Source organism: Coregonus lavaretus (assembly GCF_964263955.1).
Source record: "Coregonus lavaretus genome assembly, chromosome: 25".
Lineage (NCBI taxonomy): Eukaryota > Metazoa > Chordata > Actinopteri > Salmoniformes > Salmonidae > Coregonus > Coregonus lavaretus.
The window spans coordinates 25865559-25886798 of NC_140012.1; the positions used below are offsets into that span (position 1 = coordinate 25865559).

Here is a 21240-nt window from a genome sequence, read left to right on the forward strand (position 1 = left end):
GAAACTTCAACACCCCAAAGACTCAAGCAGTTTGTATTGATGTTCTTCTCAAAGAACATGTATGTTTCCATGCCCAGTGAGATTTATAAATGGCGTAATTACAGTCCCCAAGATACAGTATGAAAGCCAAAGGACTTGACAGTAAAATGGCCATGAATTCAACATAAAATAATAAAGTATTCATTTGCAAAAATAATTTCTGTCAAGGTGCCCATTTCTGATAAGAAAAACCTATTGACAGATTCAACTGCCCCTCAACAACGCAAACCTACACTGCCAAAGAACAAATACACACACACACAAATCATGCACAAACACACAGACACTTTCTGCCCAGAGAGAATGGAAGGAAAGGGGTTTCCCATTTGGTGTTTCCCACGGTCAAATAGAAAAAATTGTGTTGAAAGAGAGAGGGAGTCACTAGGGTTATCAGGATCCCGACACAAGAAACACTGACAAGACACACAGCACTTAGTAAAAACACCATTCCAACAGAGCACTTAGTAAAAACACCATTCCAACAGAGCACTTAGTAAAAACACCATTCCAACAGAGCACTTAGTAAAAACACCATTCAAACAGAGCACTTAGTAAAAACACCATTCCAACAGAGCACTTAGTAAAAACACCATTCCAACAAAGCATTTAGTAAAAACACCATTCCAACAGAGCATTTAGTAAAAACACCATTCCAACAGAGCATTTAGTAAAAACACCATTCAAACAGAGCAATTAGTAAAAACACCATTCAAACAGAGCAATTAGTAAAAACTCCATTCAAACAAAGCACTTAGTAAAAACACCATTCAAACAGAGCAATTAGTAAAAACACCATTCAAACAGAGCACTTAGTAAAAACACCATTCAAACAGAGCAATTAGTAAAAACACCATTCAAACAGAGCACTTAGTAAAAACACCATTCAAACAGAGCACTTAGTAAAAACACCATTCAACCAGAGCACTTAGTAAAAACACCATTCAAACAGAGCACTTAGTAAAAACACCATTCAACCAGAGCACTTAGTAAAAACACCATTCAAACAGAGCACTTTCCTTCCTGACAAAGGCAAAGCTGAAAATATCGCTGCAGAAACTAGAGGAACGAGAGGATCTAAAAACACACAACCAGCATCAAGTGAGTGCTGGCCAATTTGTAGGCCTACATTGTATTTCATTTCTGCTTTCACTCTACCAGCCTAACTACACAATGAGACTATAAAATAGACTTGGTGCCATACAACACTTGTGATTTAGGGTCTGTTTTACACAATGTGATTGCAGACGTCTGTCTTGTGGCATGTAAACAGCATAGAGGAGTGAGCCAAGTGTGTAGAAGTAGGAGTAAACACGCATTAATTAATTCCATATTCTACTCTACTCACTGTCCTAGTTTCTCAGACCGTGCCGGAGTGTGTGTGTGTGTGTGTTGTGTTCTTCTGTGTGTGCTCTTCTGTGTAATTATCTCGGTTTGTTCTCCTATGAGAGGCAGTATGCATGCTCACTATCAGCCCATATAAGAACATTACCTTATCCTATATCATGGCCTTTTTCCTCTCCTTGTTAGCAGGCAGTAAATGGAGGTGGAACAAATTATACCCCAACTTTGACCATATGCTGCACAGTATAGTACAGCTCCATGACTTTATGAAGCGTTACACTGCGCTGCACTGATTTGAGTTGAAGGGTTTTGGCTTGAATTAAAAAGGCATTTTACCCAGCGCTACTCTGACTATCAGGGGTAAATTTAGCATGCCAACATAGTGTACAGTATGGTTTGAGCACACACACATTTTACTATACGCTCTTATCCAGAGCAACTAGGGTTAAGTGTCTAGCTCAAGGGCACATTGACACATTTTCACCTTGTCGGCCCGGGATTCGAACCAACGCTCTTAACCGCTAGGCTACCTTCCGCCCTTAAACCTTCATTTAACCAGGGACAAATCTATTGAGACAGGGGTTATGTAGAGCATGAAAAGGGTTAATGCTACAGCAACAGGATGGACCAGTGTGGGCTGAGGAGGGGTGAGATATGTAGAGGGTCCCCTCTTCAGCATCTGCTAATCTCTCACAGTTTAACTGCTTCTCTTCTCAAGACAAATGTTTACAACACATTTACATGGCCTTCGCCCCCTGCCTTGAGATGGGGTTGGAAGATTTGGTGTTTGTGTGTGTGTGAGATTGTGTAAGTGTGTGTGTGTGTGTGTGTGTGTGTGTGTGGGGGGGGGGGTTATCAAACTATACTGTGTGTGTGTGTGTGTGTGTGGGGGGGGGGGGTTATCAAACTATATTGTGTGTGTCTTCTCTTGCATCATGCAAGCAGTAGGACTATTGGATGCCACAGGCTGTAGTTTAGCACTGTCATTTAAATAAAACCATTTGGAACGGATACCACTATGAAGGATGTAATTAATGAGACTGTTTTGAAGGCCTTCCAACCGCAAAAGTCGGCTTTCCTGGTTTTAAAAAATATACCTTTATCTTATCTTTTTCACCCGTCCAGGGCCTTGAGCGGCTGTTTCAATATAACTGCTTTATAATGGAAAGAAGCGTAGCCTAGCTTGAGCTCCAGCACAAACTTCAAAGCGACTCAGCGCAACATTAAACACACACGAATTTTGTCGAAGAAGCACTAAACATTGCTGCATGCGTTTTCATGCATTCCTCACACTGAGGTCAATTACTATATACCCTCTTTATACCCTACCCCAGATGTAACCCCATGTCTGACAACAGTTGATAAAAATACCGTTGCATTTCTTAATACCTTAGTGTTGAAGGAAAATAAAGATACATTGCTGATGATTAAATGCATGCATTGGTGGTTACAGTTGTATGCCTCGACTCATGCTTTACGGCGCATAACATATAGCCCCTATCAGTCCATGTACACACCACAGCAGATGATGGAACAGAGAGAGGGAAAGAGAGACGGTGATTGAATCATCATCGTGCGTCTTACCGTGATTGTCTTCGTCCATCTCGTGAATTCCGTGATGAGACAGTCCAGAAATCAGATCGGTGGGTCAAGTTGAGATGTCAAGGTAGACGTGTTTTTATTACTGGCTATAAACGGTAGATAGGCTACTATCTATAGCCTGTAACGACAGACCGAAGACTCACAGGGAGCTGAGCTGTGCACAGTCGAAATGCAACAGCGGGAATATATTAATAACAAAGCAGCCTACCTTCATGAGAAATCTAGGCTATCACCAAATACACATCAATGTATTACAAATAAAAATGTAAGTGTATAAGAAATATTTCCAAGAATTGGGTGTATTAAATCCGATGAGAATAGCTATCCTGCCACTACCATCCCTCTCTATCCAGGTTAGCCAGCCTACTCCAATGCAGTCCAATGCAATGCAAAGAAGGATCGCGGATTCTCTACATGGCTAAACGTTTACCATACGTCATCACTTCGCTCCGCCCCGGTGGTGACAGACAACCCATCCCCCTCATAAAAATGTTTCATTAATTCCATTTAACCTATGTACACTACCAGTCAAAAGTTCTGACACACCAACTCATTCAAGGGTTTTTCTTTATTTTTACTATTTTTTACATTGTAGAATAATAGTGAAGACATCAGCACTATGAAATAACACATATGGAATCATGTAGTAATCAAAAAAGTGTTAAACAAATCAAAATTTATTATATATTTGAGATTCTTCAAATAGCCACCCTTTGCCTTAATGCACACTCTTGGCATTCTCTCAACCAGCTTCATGAGATAATCACCTGGAATGCATTTCAATTAACAGGTGTGCCTTCTTAAAAGTTAATTTGTGCAATTTCTTTCCTTCTTAATGCGTTTGAGCCAATCAGTTGTGTTGTGACAAGGTAGGGGTGGTATACAGAAGATAGCCCTATTTGGTAAAAGACCAAGTCCATATTATGGCAAGAACAGCTCAAATAAGCAAAGAGAAACAACAGTCCATCATTACTTTAAGACATGAAGATCAATATATACTGAAGATTTCAAGAACTTTGAAAGTTTCTTCAAGTGCAGTTGCAAAAACCATCAAGCGCTATGATGAAACTGGCTCTCATGAGGACCGCCACAGGAATGGAAGACCCAGAGTTACATCTGCTGCAGAGGATAAGTTCCTTAGAGTTACCAACCTCAGAAATTGCAGCCCAAATAAATGCTTCACAGAGTTCAAGTAACAGACACATCTCAACATCAACTGTTCAGAGGAGACTGTGTGAATCAGGCCTTCATGGTCGAATTGCTGCAAAGAAACCACTACTAAAGGACGCCAATAATAAGAAGAGACTTGCTTGGGCCAAGAAACACGAGCAATGGACATTAGACCGGTGGAAATGTGTCTTTTGATCTGGAGTCCAAATTGGAGATTTTTGGTACCAACCGCCGTGGCTTTGTGAGACACAGTGTGGGTGAACGGATGATCTCCGCATTGTGTATTTCCCACCGTAAAGCATGGAGGAGGAGGTGTTATGGTGTGGGGGTGCTTTGCTGGTGACACTGTCTGTGATTATTTAGAATTCAAGGCACACTTAACCAGCATGGCTACCACAGCATTCTGCAGTGATACGCCATCCCATCTGGTTTGGGCTTAGTGGGACTATCATTTGTTTTTCAACAGGACAATGACCCAACACACCTCCAGGCTGTGTAAGGGCTATTTTACCAAGAAGGAGAGTGATAGAGTGCTGCATCAGATGACCTGGCCTCCACAATCCCCCGACCTCAACCCAATTGAGATGGTTTGGGATGAGTCGGACCGCAGAGTGAAGGAAAAGCAGCCAACAAGTGCTCAGCATATGTGGGAACTCCTTCAAGACTGTTGGAAAAGCATTCCAGGTGAAGCTGGTTTAGAGAATGCCAAGAGTGTGCCAAGCTGTCATCAAGGCAAAGGGTGGCTATTTGAAGAATCTCAAATCTAAAATATATTTTGATTTGTTTAACACTTTTTTGGTTACTACATGATTCCATATGTGTTATTTCATAGTGTTGATATCTTCACTATTATTCTACAATGTAGAAAATAGTAAAAATAAAGAAAAACCCTTGAATGAGTAGGTGTGTCCAGTCCTTTGACTGGTGCTGTATATATACATACTATCCTATTTCAAACATATTCAAAACTTCTGAAAAATTGCGGTGATGTAAGATAAAGAGTCTCTTTTTGTGCAACAAGCTTCAACTGTCCTTCAGTAATGTAGGCAGAAATCAGTTGATGGCAGGGCCAGCAAAAATGTAGATGGTCCAAAATTTGGGCACTCAAATCATCATAAAAACCTACCATATACCCTACTGTAATCGATCGCACACAACAAACCTTCTAACGTGTGATTTAGCATTACAGACCAAATAGTCTTGTAGGCTTACATAAATCCATTTTTTATTTTTTGGTCATTTAGCAGACGCTCTTATCCAGAGTGACTTACAGGAGCAATTAGGGTTAAGTGCCTTGCTCAAGGGCACATCGACAGATTTTTCACCTAGTCAGCTCGGGGATTAGAACCAGCGACCTTTCGGTTACTGGCACAACGCTCTTACCCACTAAGCTACCAGCTACCATGACTCTTGCGTTTAACATAGGACTCACATAGACCTAAACATAATAAACCATAGGCCTATAATTAATAGACTATGAGACTAGAACATAATGCCCTGATATAACAGTAATAATCACACTAGGCAGCCATAGCCTATATAGACTAGAACAGTGGTCACCAACCTTTTCTTAGTCAAGATCACTTTATGAGTCAAAATGCAAGCCGAGTGAAATTCTCTGCTGAGCGCGGGAGATCAAGTGCACCTACATTGTATTGTGTGATATCAATTAAATGCCTATAGGGGCCTAACTATAGTGCATGGGTGGAGAAGCATAGGGTAAAGTTATATTTCCAATTAAATTAAGTTCGAGTCGAAGTGAAGCGTGTTTCATGATTTCTGAAAGTGTTTCATAAATCAAATCAAATCAAATTGTATTCGTCACATGCGCTGAATACAACAGGTGTAGACCTTACCATGAAATGCTTACTTACAAGCCCTTAACCAACAATGCAGTTTTAAGAAAATAGAGTTAAGAAAATATTTACTAAATAAACTAAAGTAAAAAAAAATTAAAAAAAATAATGAGGCTATATACAGGGGGTACCGGTACCGAGTCAATGTGTGGGGGTACAGGTTAGTCGAGGTGATTTGTACATGTAGGTAGGGATATATTGACTATGCATAGAGGGGTCAATGCAAATAGTCCGGGTGGCCATTTTATTAATTGTTCAGCAGTCTTATGGCTTGGGGGTAGAAGGAGCCTTTTGGACCTAGACTTGACGCTCCGGTACCGCTTGCCATCCGGTAGCAGAGAAAACAGCATTGTAGTGCTGATCATTGTCTCTGAATGTACTGAAACTGTCTTTAAGGCCCTTTATTAGATCAATGTAATCAGTGATTGAAATAGAGAGGGACTGGAGGCCCTTCATGGCAAATTCTCCAACATCCTCTTCTATACACAGTCTCTTGAAAAAATGTTTTAACAGTGAGCTATGTTTAGCCATTTTACTTGTTTTTGCTAGCCAAGTTGGCTAGTGAGTCTTAGCTAGCTAGAAAATGGTAACTAGCCTACACAGTGTAGCCTAGCCTACACAGTGATAGCTACTGTTTACTGCACATGGTATCAGCGTGAAGTGACAAGTGCCAGAACCTGCCCATTATTTTGAAATTGATAAGATGATTTTTTTTTTTTACAATTTGTTGTTATTGTTTTTTTCCCAGTAAATAATCAAGCATAATTCAAATTCATAACATAGGCCTAAATGATATATTTTATGTACAGCACTAGACTTGATGTAAGATGTCCTTGAGTGTCCTGAAAGGCATCTGCCAAATAAAATGTATTATTATTATTGCCAGTATATATCCCTTTCATTCTCCCACCCACCCCCTCCTTACTGCTTGCTATGAATTATATCTGATGGTGTATGCATGTTTAGGAAAGTGCTTGACTTGGATTGAAATAGGTTCCAGGACTCATTTTGGGTGCAGGTACCATTTATATTTATGTGCAGGAGCTCCTCAATACTATTGCACTAATATTCTATAGGAGGTGCAGGAACTCAATCAGAATAAATGTTGAGGTGCTGGTTCCAGTGAGCTCCTGCCCAAGTCATGTACTGTACTTAGGTAAAAGAACAAATAATGTCCTGTTTGGAACACTGAACACTGATTGGGGGGGCTTTCCAGTGGGTGGGCCTGCACCCACCCAGGCCCACTCGTGCCTACGCAGTCATTTAATGGTGATATGACATTCATATATTCATCTTTCTGGAGGAATGTGTTTGGGGGGTGGGAGTGGATAGGATGAAAGACAGCATACAGTGAGAACTAAATGGATTTCCAAGGAAAAACAACCAAGTACTGGGAGAGATCCACCCCTTAGAGTATAACAATTCAAATTTGGCCCCATACTGTTGGCTTACACTACTTTAGCCTTTTCCCCTCTCTCCTTAGTTACTGATAAGTACACAATGACTGTTATCCCATGAACCATACTGTGAGGATTGGAACACATTGGATTCCCTCCCGTGTCATGGATTGCCAAAGGATTGCGTAACAATTATGGGAAACTGACCTCACTTCACCACACCCTTTACATAATTTCCACACTGACGCGTGTTAACAGTAGAACGGCCATGACATAACTATTACATACTGAAATGAAGAAGGCGGGTAGCCTAGCGGTTAGAGTGTTGGGCCAGTAACCAAAAGGTTGCTGGTTCGAATAACTGTGCTGACAAAGTAAAACAACTGTTGATGTGCCCTTGAGCAAGGCACGTAACCCTAATTTGCTACAGGGGTGACGTACTTCTACGGCTGATTCTGTAAAACAACACGTTTCACTGCACCTATCTGGTTTATGTGACAATAAAAACATGTCTTTTTTTTTATTTTACAGGAAGTCAATGGTTGACCAGGGCAGAAATTTGATGAACTGACTTGTTGGAAAGGTGGCATCCTATGACGGTGCCACGTTGAAAGTTCCTTTACACAAAGGCAATATACCCTTATAATGTTTTACCTTTATTTTTTCATTAGTTTCTTTCTCTTTATCATATCATGATATTTAGGCTAGTCCTACATTGTATACGAATGCACATGCACATTGAATACACATACACTATATATACAAAAGTATGTGGACACCCCTTCAAATTAGTAGATTTAGCTATTTCAGCCACACCCATTGCTGACAGTTGAACAAAATCGAGCACACAGCAATGCAATCTCCATAGACAAACATTGGCAGTAGAATGGCCTTACTGAAGAGCTCAGTGACTTTAAACGTGGCACCGTCATAGGATGCCACCTTTCCAACAAGTCAGTTCGTCAAATTTCTGCCCTGGTCAACTGTAAGTGCAGTTATTGTGAAGTGGAAATATCTAGGAGCAACAACGGCTCAGCCGGGAAGTTGTAGGCCACACAAGCTCACAGAACGGGATCAGTGCTCGGTTGCAACACTCACTACCAAGTTCCAAAATGCCTCTGGGAGCATCAGCACAATAACTGATCGTCGGGAGCTTCATAAAGTGGGTTTCCATGGCCGAGCAGCCACACACAAGCCTAAGATAACCATGCTCAATGCCAAGCGTCGGCTGGAGTGGTGTAAAGCTCGCCTCCATTGGACTCTGGAGCAGTGGAAACACGTTCTCTGGAGTGATGAATCACGCTACACCATCTGGCAGTCCAACAGACGAATCTGGGTTTGGCAGATGCCAGGAGAACGCTACCTGCCCGAATGCATAGTGCCAGCTGTAAAGTTTGGTGGAGGAGGAATAATGGTCTGGGGCTGTTTTTCATGGTTCGGGCTAGTCCCCTTAGTTCCAGTGAAGGGAAATCTTAACGCTACAGCATACAATGACATTCTAGACGATTCTGTACCTTCAACTTTGTGGCAACAGTTTGGGGAAGGCCCTTTCCTATTTCAGCATGACAATGCCACTGTGCACAAAGCGAGGTCCATACAGAAATGGTTTGTTGAGATCGGTGTGAAGGAACTTGACTGGCCTGCACAGAGCCCTGACCTCAACCCCATTGAACACCTTTGGGATGAATTGGAACGCAGACCGTGAGCCAGGCCTAATCGGCCAACATCAGTGCTCGACCTCACTAATGCTCTTGTGACTGAATAGAAGCAAGTCCCCGCAGCAATGTTCCAACATCTAGTGGAAAGCCTTCCCAGAAGAGTGGAAGCTGTTATAGCAGCAAAGGGGGGACCAACTCCATATTAATGTCCATGATTTTGGAATGAGATGTTCGAAGAGCAGGTGTCCACATACTTTTGGTCATGTAGTGTACAGTCCATAAGATGATATGGATCATGATATCCACATCTGTCTGTAATGAACATGCGACAATCGTTTACTGGAATAGAAAATGTATGGTCTTCTCACGAAGGTTGCAGGGGTAAATGAATGAAGATTCCTCACTGCTTTCGAGCGTGGATGGTTACAGCTACTTCACAGAAAGACCCCATAGAGTCCTACTGATATGCAGAGACCTCCCTTAGCTTGAAGCACAAAGCAGTTTAGATTTCAAATCACACAATATTATGAACTTAAGGGGAGAAAACTATTTTGTGGCACAGTTGAGAATCTGCCAGTTGAATGATGTGTCAGTTTTGGGAGATGATGAGGTTTGTATCAGAAGACAGTGAGCAGAGGTTAGGCCGATATAGAAGCAATCCCATCCTCCTTTACACACCAAATCAAACCTCCAGATTACCCTTGACGATCCTCCTCTTTCTTTCTCCTACTCATTTACATTACATTACATTTTAGTCATTTAGCAGACGCTCTTATCCAGAGCGACTTACAGGAGCAATTAGGGTTAAGTGCCTTGCTCAAGGGCACATTTACGTCATTTAGCAGACGCTCTTATCCAGAGCGACTTACAAATTGGTGCAATCACCCTATAGCCAGTGGGATAACCACTTTACACTTTTTTTTTGGGGGGGGGGGGGGGGGGGGGGGGTAGAAGGATTACTTTATCCCATCCCAGGTATTCCTTAAAGAGGTGGGGTTTCAAATGTCTCCGGAAGGTGGTGAGTGACTCCGCTGTCCTGGCGTCGTGAGGGAGCTTGTTCCACCATTGGGGTGCCAGAGCAGCGAACAGTTTTGACTGGGCTGAGCGGGAACTATGCTTCCGCAGAGGAAGGGGAGCCAGCAGGCCAGAGGTGGATGAACGCAATGCCCTCGTTTGGGTGTAGGGACTGATCAGAGCCCGAAGGTACGGAGGTGCCGTGTTCCCCCTCACTGCTCCATAGGCAAGCACCATGGTCTTGTAACGGATGCGAGCTTCAACTGGAAGCCAGTGGAGTGTGCGGAGGAGGGGGGTGACGTGAGAGAACTTGGGAAGGTTGAACACAGACGGGCCTGCGGCATCTGGAGAGTTGTAGGGTTTAATGGCACAGGCAGGGAGGCCAGCCAACAGCGAGTTGCAGTAATCCAGACGGGAGATGACAAGTGCCTGGATTAGGACCTGTGCCACTTCCTGTGTAAGGCAGGGTCGTACTCTCCGAATGTTGTAGAGCATGAACCTGCAGGATCGGGTCACCGCCTTGATGTTAGCGGAGAACGACAGGGTGTTGTCCAGGGTCACGCCAAGGGCTCTTCGCACTCTGGGAGGAGGACACAACGGAGTTGTCAACCGTGATGGCGAGATCATGGAACGGGCAGTCCTCCCCGGGAGGGAAGAGCAGCTCCGTCTTGCCAGGGTTCAGCTTGAGGTGGTGATCCGTCATCCATACTGATATGTCTGCCAGACATGCAGAGATGCGATTCGCCACCTGGTTATCAGAAGGGGGAAAGGAGAAGATTAGTTGTGTATCGTCAGCGTAGCATGATAGGAGAGGCCATGTGAGGATATGACAGAGCCAAGTGACTTGGTGTATAGGGAGAATAGGAGAGGGCCTAGAACTGAGCCCTGGTGGACACCAGTGGTGAGAGCACGTGGTGCGGAGACAGCTTCTCGCCACGCCACTTGGTAGGAGCGACCGGTCAGGTAGGACGCAATCCAGGAGTGAGCCGCGCCGGAGATGCCCAGCTCGGAGAGGTGGAGAGGGAGGATCTGATGGTTCACAGTATCAAAGGCAGCAGACAGGTCTAGAAGGACAAGAGCAGAGGAGAGAGAGTTAGCTTTAGCAGTGCGGAGAGCCTCCGTGACACAGAGAAGAGCAGTCTCAGTTGAATGACCAGTCCTGAAACCTGACTGGTTTGGATCAAGAAGGTCATTCTGAGAGAGATAGCAAGAGAGTTGGCTAAAGACGGCACGCTCAATAGTTTTGGAATGAAAAGAAAGAAGGGATACTGGTCTGTAGTTGTTGACATCAGTGGGATCGAGTGTTGGTTTTTGAGAAGGGGTGCAACTCTCGCTCTCTTGAAGACGGAAGGGACATGGCCAGCGGTCAGGGATGAGTTGATCAGCGAGGTGAGGTAGGGGAGAAGGTCACCGGAGATGGTCTGGAGAAGAGAGGAGGGATGGGGTCAAGCGGGCAGGTTGTTGGGCGGCCTGCAGTCACAAGTCGCAGGATTTTATCTGGAGAGAGAGGGGAGAAAGAAGTCAAAGCATAGGGTAGGGAAGTGTGAGTAGGACCAGCAGTGTCATTAGACTTAACAAACGAGGATCGGATGTCGTCAACCTTCTTTTCAAAGTGTTGACGAAGTCATCCACAGAGAGAGAGGAGGGGGGGAGGGGGGGGGGGGGGGGGGAGGATTCAGGAGGGAGGAAAATGTGGCAAAGAGCTTCCTAGGGTTAGAGGCAGATGCTTGGATTTAGAGTGGTAGAAAGTGGCCTTAGCAGCAGAAACAGATGAAGAAAATGTAGAGAGGAGGAGTGAAAAGATGCCAGGTCGGCGGGAGTTTAGTTTTCTTCCATTTCCGCTCCGCTGCCCGGAGCTCTGTTCTGGAGCTCGCAATGAGTCATCAAGCCACGGAGCTGGAGGGGAGGACCGAGCCGGCCGGGAGGATAGGGGACACAGAGAGTCGGTCTCTCTCTCTCGCTCTCTCTCTCTCTCTCTCTCTCTCTCTCTCTCTCTCTCTCTCTCTCTCTCTCTCTTCCTCTCTCCCGCTTCCTCTCTCTCTCTCTCTCCCCTTCTTCTGCTCCACTTCTCCTCTCCTTTCTCCCCCTCCTTCTATCTATCTCTCTATTTCTCTCCCTCTCCTTCTCTTCCACTGTGACACAGCTGTTTTATCTCAGCTACAACAGAGGTTGCCTGTGATACAGAGAGTAATGCTAGCTGGTTTAAACGATGCACTGAGGACCACTCATCAGGGGAGAAGAACAGAGAGCGAGAATAGACCCCCCCCCCCCCCCCCCCCCCCCCCCTCCCCACACACACACACACACACACACACAGGGAGAGAGTGTGGGGCCTCCATTTTGGGGAATGATTTCCTGTGTTGAGAACAGATGTCCGGCCTGGTCCAGGAAAGGCTCTGTTTCCCCCCCAGTTTTACTCCCTTTAAAAAGGTTGCTGTGTGTGGTTGGGGAAGGGTGGAGTAATGAAAAGCACTCTCAATCAGACACAATTCCTGCTCTTTCTTGAAATCAATAAAGACTAATGTAATGGGTCTCAATGCATTGTCGTTGCTAAGGTACAGCTGTAGTCCATCCCCCATGACATTTCTGTCACCTTTTTTCATTTTCAAATGACTTTATTGTCTTGGATTTAGTCATTTAGATTTACAATGAGCCTCCTTCCACCCCACCCCCAGCCAAACTGTCCAACTTAATGTTGTGTTTTTTGTTCACAATCAGAGGCTAAAGGAACATCCACATGATGCTCTTCATTCCATATTTAGCTGGAGGCAGGCAAGTTCCCTGAGGCAGCATATGCCTGCCAGATTAAGGCATCAGTCCTGGGGAATGGTGGGAAGCTGACCGAGTTAACATGGGCCAATGTGTGTGTGTGGTTGTGTATGTGTGTGTGTGCGAGTTAACTTAGGCTGTGCTGAGCCGTCATATATGATAATATTCATCTGCCACCCTGCCTGGGAGCTGAACTGAGGTCCGCTACAGCATGTCCATGACTGGCAGCAGACTCAACAACTGTGGTTGAATAGTTGTGAGAATCGGTTCATTGACAGAGAAATCAGATTGAAACCCATGGCAGTGATTCACGGCAGTGTGGGAATATTGTGATATATTTGTAACAAATGTGGAATGTGATGAGCCACTAAGTCAGCCTAGTTTAAGGATAAACCACCCATCTTGTCACAGATCACAGATCAGCCATCCACATCCACACTCATTAGATCAGTGCCCTTTTACAGTAACCAGTGTGTTTTCGTCTTCTCATAGCTCAGGCTCATCGGACATGGGGAAAAGCATGCCCATCTACTCTCCAAGAACTACTGTACTCCACCGTAGTTCTAAAGCAAATTAAAACAGCTGTAGTGTACCCACTACACAATACACAGTGAAGTGAATGTGTTAAGCTTCCTTTCTCACAGAGGGAGGGAGAGGGAGAAGCGGTCAGACGAGGGAGTGGGAGAGCTGGAGGAAAAGGGAAATGTGGGGGACATCCTTCCTTCTCGCAATGTGATGACCTTAGACCTAAAGTAGAGCAAGGCTGCTGGACAGGACACCTCCCATCCCTCTACAAACAGGAACATTTATTCTGCTGTACAATTGAATTCTGATCTGATTTGTATTTGAGAAGTGTTTGTTAAACGATACAGTACACAGTTGAGCAGGACACATCACTGAAACGGTGGTTGCTGGTTATGGTTAATATTTTCTCAATGAAAGTGTCCTGTTTGCTGATTTATAATGCAACACCAAAGAACTCTGCTGCTGGTTGATGAATGTGCTTCCATACGTCAAACAACTCATTACAAAATATGTTTCTCACACAAACAGCCTAATGATCATGTACTTTCATTAGTAGGTCTATTTTCATGCAGGCAGCCTCACAGCAAGAACCTCTGGCTTACATACAACATTGAGGTTATATACACAGTAGGGAATCCTTCTGCCACCATCATAGAAGAGCGAGATACAGTTTATGACTTTAATCCCATTATGAACTAACCAGGGAAGGGGAAAGCTAGAGGGGGTTTGTTAGAGGAAGAAAAAATAGAGATGATAGAAGTTAATTTGAGAAGCAAAGACAACATTTACTGCACTGTAGAGCTTCAAAGTGTTGACACAGCTGTATACAGCTTTCCAGCAGGCAGCGCTGGAATAGAGAAAGTATTTGTGAATGTGTGTATGCATGTGTGCGTCCATGTGTGTGTGTGTGTGTGTGTGTGTGTGTGTGTGTGTGTCTGTGTGTGTCTGTGTGTGTGTGTGTGTGTGTGTGTGTGTGTGTGTGTGTGTGTGTGTGTGTGTGTGTGTGTGTGTGTGTGTGTGTGTGTGTGTGTGTGTGTGTGTGTGTGTGTGTGTGTGTGTGTGTGTGTGTGTGTGTGTGTGTGTGTGTGTGTGTGTGCGAGCGTGAGCGCGTATCCTGCTGAGATGCTTGGCTTGGCTGGACACGCTCTCATGGACTGGCAGGTATTATTATTTGGTGACTGAGACGACCATGGCATATGGTTTACATCGTTTTCATGCTCATCAAATTCAGTGACCACTCGTGCTCTGTGGATGGGAGCATTGTCATCCTATGGTCCATGCACATGCTCCTCTTTTCTAATTAGCTAACGTCCCCATCATACAAAAATGTATACAATCACTACTGTAAGTTGCTCTGGATGAGAGTGTCTGCTAAATTACTAAAATGTAAAGTATGGAAAATATGGAGCTAGACCTCCAACAAAACGCATATGCATCTGGTGGACATCTGCCGTTGACTAGGGATAGGATAAAAATCAGTGAGCCAATCACAAATAGCCTTCTCTTACATAGAATTTCTATGAGAATCCATCAGAAATCCTACACGACTGCTTAGTGAGTCATTGTATAGATCAGGGTTTCCCAAAGTTGGTCCTGTGGCCCCCCCTGGGTGCATGTTTTGTTTTTTTCCCTAGCACTACACAGCTGATTCAAATAATCAAAGCTTTATGATGAGTTGGTTATTTGAATCAGCTCTGTAGTGCTAGGGCAAAAACCAAAACGTGGACCCAGGGGGGGACACAGTACCGACTTTGGGAAACCCTGGTATAGATAGATATACAGTGGGGGAAAAAGTATTTAGTCAGCCACCAATTGTGCAAGTTCTCCCACTTAAAAAGATGAGAGAGGCCTGTCATTTTCATCATAGGTACACGTCAACTATGACAGACAAATTGAGAAAAAAAAATCCAGAAAATCACATTGTAGGATTTTTTATGAATTTATTTGCAAATTATGGTGGAAAATAAGTATTTGGTCACCTACAAACAACCAAGATTTCTGGCTCTCACAGACCTGTAACTTCTTCTTTAAGAGGCTCCTCTGTCCTCCACTCGTTACCTGTATTAATGGCACCTGTTTGAACTTGTTATCAGTATAAAAGACACCTGTCCACAACCTCAAACAGTCACACTCCAAACTCCACTATGGTCAAGACCAAAGAGCTGTCAAAGGACACCAGAAACAAAATTGTAGACCTGCACCAGGCTGGGAAGACTGAATCTGCAATAGGTAAGCAGCTTGGTTTGAAGAAATCAACTGTGGGAGCAATTATTAGGAAATGGAAGACATACAAGACCACTGATAATCTCCCTCGATCTGGGGCTCCACGCAAGATCTCACCCCGTGGGGTCAAAATGATCACAAGAACGGTGAGCAAAAATCCCAGAACCACACGGGGGGACCTAGTGAATGACCTGGAGAGAGCTGGGACCAAAGTAACAAAGCCTACCATCAGTAACACACTACTCCGCCAGGGACTCAAATCCTGCATTGCCAGACGTGTCCCCCTGCTTAAGCCAGTACATGTCCAGGCCCGTCTGAAGTTTGCTAGAGTGCATTTGGATGATCCAGAAGAGGATTGGGAGAATGTCATATGGTCAGATGAAACCAAAATATAACTTTTTGGTAAAAACTCAACTCATCGTGTTTGGAGGACAAAGAATGCTGAGTTGCATCCAAAGAACACCATACCTACTGTGAAGCATGGGGGTGGAAACTTCATGCTTTGGGGCTGTTTTTCTGCAAAGGGACCAGGACGACTGATCCGTGTAAAGGAAAGAATGAATGGGGCCATGTATCGTGAGATTTTGAGTGAAAACCTCCTTCCATCAGCAAGGGCATTGAAGATGAAACGTGGCTGGGTCTTTTAGCATGACAATGATCCCAAACACACCTCCCGGGCAACGAAGGAGTGGCTTCGTAAGAAGCATTTCAAGGTCCTGGAGTGGCCTAGCCAGTCTCCAGATCTCAACCCCATAGAAAATCTTTGGAGGGAGTTGAAAGTCCGTGTTGCCCAGCGACAGCCCCAAAACATCACTGCTCTAGAGGAGATCTGCATGGAGGAATGGGCCAAAATACCAGCAACAGTGTGTGAAAACCTTGTGAAGACTTACAGAAAACGTTTGACCTGTGTCATTGCCAACAAGGGGTATATAACAAAGTATTGAGAAACTTTTGTTATTGACCAAATACTTATTTTCCACCATAATTTGCAAATAAATTCATAAAAAATCCTACAATGTGATTTTTCTGGATTTCTTTTTCTCATTTTGTCTGTCATAGTTGACATGTACCTATGATGAAAATTACAGGCCTCTCTCATCTTTTTAAGTGGGAGAACTTGCACAATTGGTGGCTGAATAAATACTTTTTTTCCCCACTGTATACATCATACCACACTGTGATCTTTGAGAGCCAATGTAAGTGAAGTAAAAAAACAGCACGCACACATGTACACACACTCTAGGAAGGCTTCAACTGAGCTCAGCTCAGCTGTTGGATGAGTTTACAATCCAGTTCTGCTTCAAAACACTTAGCGGAAAGGAAAAGCAAGAGAGCAACCATATGACCTCCATGAACTAAATAACACCATGGCAGAGGGTTCAGTTCTCCTACGGAATAATATCTTCACCACAATCTGTATCCATCAGAAGGTTGGATAGTTCCAATGGGCGGATTCGATTATGCGGGGCACCCGGCAAAGGCCCGTCACGTTATCGGGCGAAAGCAGGGAGGGAGGAGCACCATTCTCAAATCAAACAGTAGGCTAATCTGTGCCACTAGGTTATGTTGTCAAGCATGGTGCTTCGTCCAGAAACATACAACACATCTTTTCCATAAAATAAATGTTTACATTTTCTATTCTATTTTTCATTGGGAAGGCAGATAAAGCGTTTTTATCAAAAGCAATCACTTTTACATGGGAAAACACAGAATCCTACTAATTACTACACGTGCTTAATTACGTCACTTTTGTTTTGAAGCCATCTTCGTTGTGGGCTTTGAACAGGGCACCTGGCTCACGCCCGGCAGGCAGCTTGATTCCAAATCGAATGCAATCAACTTTCAGCTGACGCAGAACACGCCTACACCGGTGCCCGGGCGAGATTAATCGAACTCCCTCATTGACTCTTCCAGCATTCTAAAATGTCATCCAGGCAATCCATGGTCTAGCATGGAGTCAATTACTGCACACGTGCACACATTTACATGATGATTCCCACAGACGGGTGATCAGACTGTTATGCAAATGCACTTTGCATTATGTATGCGGTAGTCGAGAGATGATTCAGAGACATAATGGGAAATATAATGACCAGGTGACAAAAACACTCATATCCTGAGCTTGGAGAGAGAGACAGAGCTATTTGCATTAATTAACTTATATCATTTCCACACTGCTGTTATGTACCATGAAAAGGAGACTACTACTTTCTATAGCTCTAGCAGAACATTTGCATCTGGGCTATACTATAGTGTAGCTGATCTGCATGCTTTATCTCACTCCCTGATATGCATGTGTTCTGCAAGGCTGGTCATGGCTCACATCAACAGCATTATCCCAGAAACCCTAGACCCACTCCAATTTGCATACCGCCCCAACAGATCCACAGATGATGCAATCTCTATTGCACTCCACACTGCCCTTTCCCACCTGGACAAGAGGAACACCTACGTGAGAATGCTATTCATTGACTACAGCTCAGCATTCAACACCATAGTGCCCTCTAAGCTCATCACTAAGCTAAGGATCCTGGGACTAAACACCTCCCTCTGCAACTGGATCCTGGACTTCCTGACAGGCCGCCCCCAGGTGGTAAGGGTAGGTAACAACACATCTGCCACACTGATCCTCAACACGGGGGCCCCTCAGGGGTGCGTGCTCAGTCCCCTCCTGTACTCTCTGTTCACCCATGACTGCATGGCCAGGCACGACTCCAACACCATCATTAAGTTTGCCGACGACACAACAGTGGTAGGCCTGATCACCGACAACGATGAGACAGCCTATAGGGAGGAGGTCAGAGACCTGGCCGTGTGGTGCCAGGACAACAACCTCTCCCTCAACGTGACCAAGACAAAGGAGATGATTGTGGACTACAGGAAAAAAAAGAGGACTGAGCACGCCCCCATTCTCATCGACGGGGCTGTAGTGGAACAGGTTGAGAGCTTCAAGTCCACATCACCAACGAACTATCATGGTCCAAACACACCAAGACAGTCGTGAAGAGGGCACGACAAAGCCTATTCCCCCTCAGGAGACTGAAAAGATTTGGCATGGGTCCTCAGATCCTCAAAAAATTCTGCACCATCGAGAGCATCCTGACTGGTTGCATCACCGCCTGGTATGGCAACTGCTTGGCCTCCGACCGCAAGGCACTACAGAGGGTAGTGTGTACGGCCCAGTACATCACTGGGGCCAAGCTTCCTGCCATCCAGGACCTCTATACCAGGCGGTGTCAGAGGAAGGCCCTCAAAATTGTCAAAGACTCCAGCCACCCTAGTCATAGACTGTTCTCCCTGCTACCGCACGGCAAGCGGTACCGGAGTGCCAAGTCTTGGTCCAAAAGACTTCTCAACAGCTTCTACCCCCAAGCCATAAGACTCCTGAACAGCTAATCATGGCTACCCGGACTATTTGCACTGCCCCCCCCCCCACCCCATCCTTTTTACGCTGCTGCTACTCTGTTAATTATTTATGCATAGTCACTTTAACTCTTCCCACATGTACATATTACTTCAACTATCTCAACTAGCCGGTGCCCCCGCACATTGACTCTGCACCGGTACCCCCCTGTATATATAGCCTCCCTACTGTTATTTTATTTTACTTCTGCTCTTTTTTTCTCAACACTTTTTTTGTTAAAAATAAATGCACTGTTGGTTAAGGGCTGTAAGTAAGCATTTCACTGTAATGTCTGCACCTGTTGTATTCGGCGCATGTGACCAATAAAATTTGATTTGATTTGATTTGATATATTCAGTAGCTTTCCAAAGATTTATCAGAGAAGCCTATCTTTGCATCAGGATCAAAATCAGAATCACTTTTATTCACATACCCAGAATTTTACTTATGATATGGTGCTGCTAGCAATTGACAACATATAGACGCAGAAACAGACAGAGAAATGTACACAAAGTTTACGGATATTATATACAAAATAGATAAGTCGACATAGAACTGTAGAGTATGAGCGAATTTACAGTGAGGAATATACAATTTACAGTATAAATAAATATATCTATATGCAGAGGTAGAGATGTTCTGTGATGTAGTGCATCTAACAGGTCTTCATTAAACAAGTTACTAACACCCACTGATTCTACACAAACCCCACACAATTACTCTTTGAGTGTCTTCCATGGCTCCATGGCTCCACATTTCCATTGGGACACATCTGTGTGTTAGTGCTGGCCCCTAGTCTCTGTGACAAGCATGTTTATCCTGCATTAATCCCTTTCCTCTGCTTTTACCCACCACTTAATGTTGTTGTCTATCCTATTAATATGTCAATCCCTTCAAAATCCCCCAATAACATAATCCTTCCTGCACTATTCCGATGAGGGGTATAAACATAGAATTAGGAATTAGAATATAGAATGGACATGAACCTTCTTATGGTGGTCCAGAGGTCAGCCATGTCTGTAGCTCAGCTGGTAGAGCACGGTGCTTGTAACGCCAAGGTAGTGGGTTCGAACCCCGGGACCACCCATACACAAAAAATGTATGCACACATGACTGTAAGTCGCTTTGGATAAAAGCGTCTGCTAAATGGCATATTATTATATTATTATTATGTTGGTCAGGGAGTTGGTCAATCACGGTTTGCCAGTGCTGTGATAAGATATTGTGTAAAACAATGAATGTGAAGAATTTATCTGCACTGTATGTGTTTTAGCTAGCCAGACAGTTTTAGAGGAATGATTCCATTAATTTTTCAAATTAACTGCCAATATACCAACATTCCATTCAAACAATGCAGTTAATCCACAGCCATACAGTGGCTCAAATCAGTTGATGAAAGGACTTAGAAAAGTTGTAAATGCAACAGGTACTGATATTGTATCATATAATAGCACTCACAGCTTTCCAAGAAAACAAAAGCTGAGCCATTCATGGTCTGTTTACATATATTTTAGAGGCAATTTATACAGAAAATGTGTATAAAACCTGTATATTTTAGATTTACTATAATTCCATTACCCAATTTCTGATACATCACATGCCTTACTTTTATTTTCCTGCATAAGTAAAGTTTTTGTTTCAATTGACTGATAACTCAGTAAAATCTTTGAAATTGTTGCATGTGACGTTTATATTTGTTTTCAGTGTACATGGGGATGGGGGGGACAGGGTTTGAGTTACTATGGAGACTGATTAATTAAAGATGAACTCAAGCCACTTTAATAGTTTTGCTGAGAAGGGGGGGGGGGGGGGTGGATGAGAGAATGAGAGAGACAGGGGAGGGAGAGAGACAGATAGCGTGCGCGAGAGAGAGAGAGCTCAAAATTACAGCTTAACTGGTTTTATACTGTCTTACTCAGATGTCTTACAACATGGATCCACAGTCAGCAGAGGATAAACTCCCTTTTAATCTGTATGGTGCCATTGCCAATTTAGATAAGATGCAATTTGTCATCTATATAAATGTGGATAAACACATACTTTTTCTAAGGATAAAACACAGGACAACCATGACAAAGTTCCGGATTGATGAAATCATAACACCCAAAGTTTTGCATCTTGACTTGTCTTGACTGTCTCGTCTCATATGATGCCTGCCTCCTTTAAATCTTTACAACATTCAAATGATGAGGGAATACTGCCCTATAACTTTCAGAACCTAAAAGTGGCTGTAGACATATTAT

The 21240-nt window shown here is 43.8% G+C and overlaps 1 protein-coding gene across 1 annotated transcript in view; it reads right to left on the minus strand.

Moving 5' to 3' along the window:
* Positions 1-3372, minus strand: part of LOC311100830 (cytohesin-3-like) — a 28217-nt gene extending 24845 nt beyond the window's left edge. Inside the window, exon 1 of the mRNA XM_084141803.1 lies at positions 2965-3372. Within this exon, the coding sequence (XP_083997929.1) occupies positions 2965-2983 (19 nt within the window). The 5' untranslated portion in view covers positions 2984-3372. The remainder of the gene's footprint in view (positions 1-2964) is intronic.
* Between the last annotated feature and the right edge of the window lie 17868 nt (positions 3373-21240).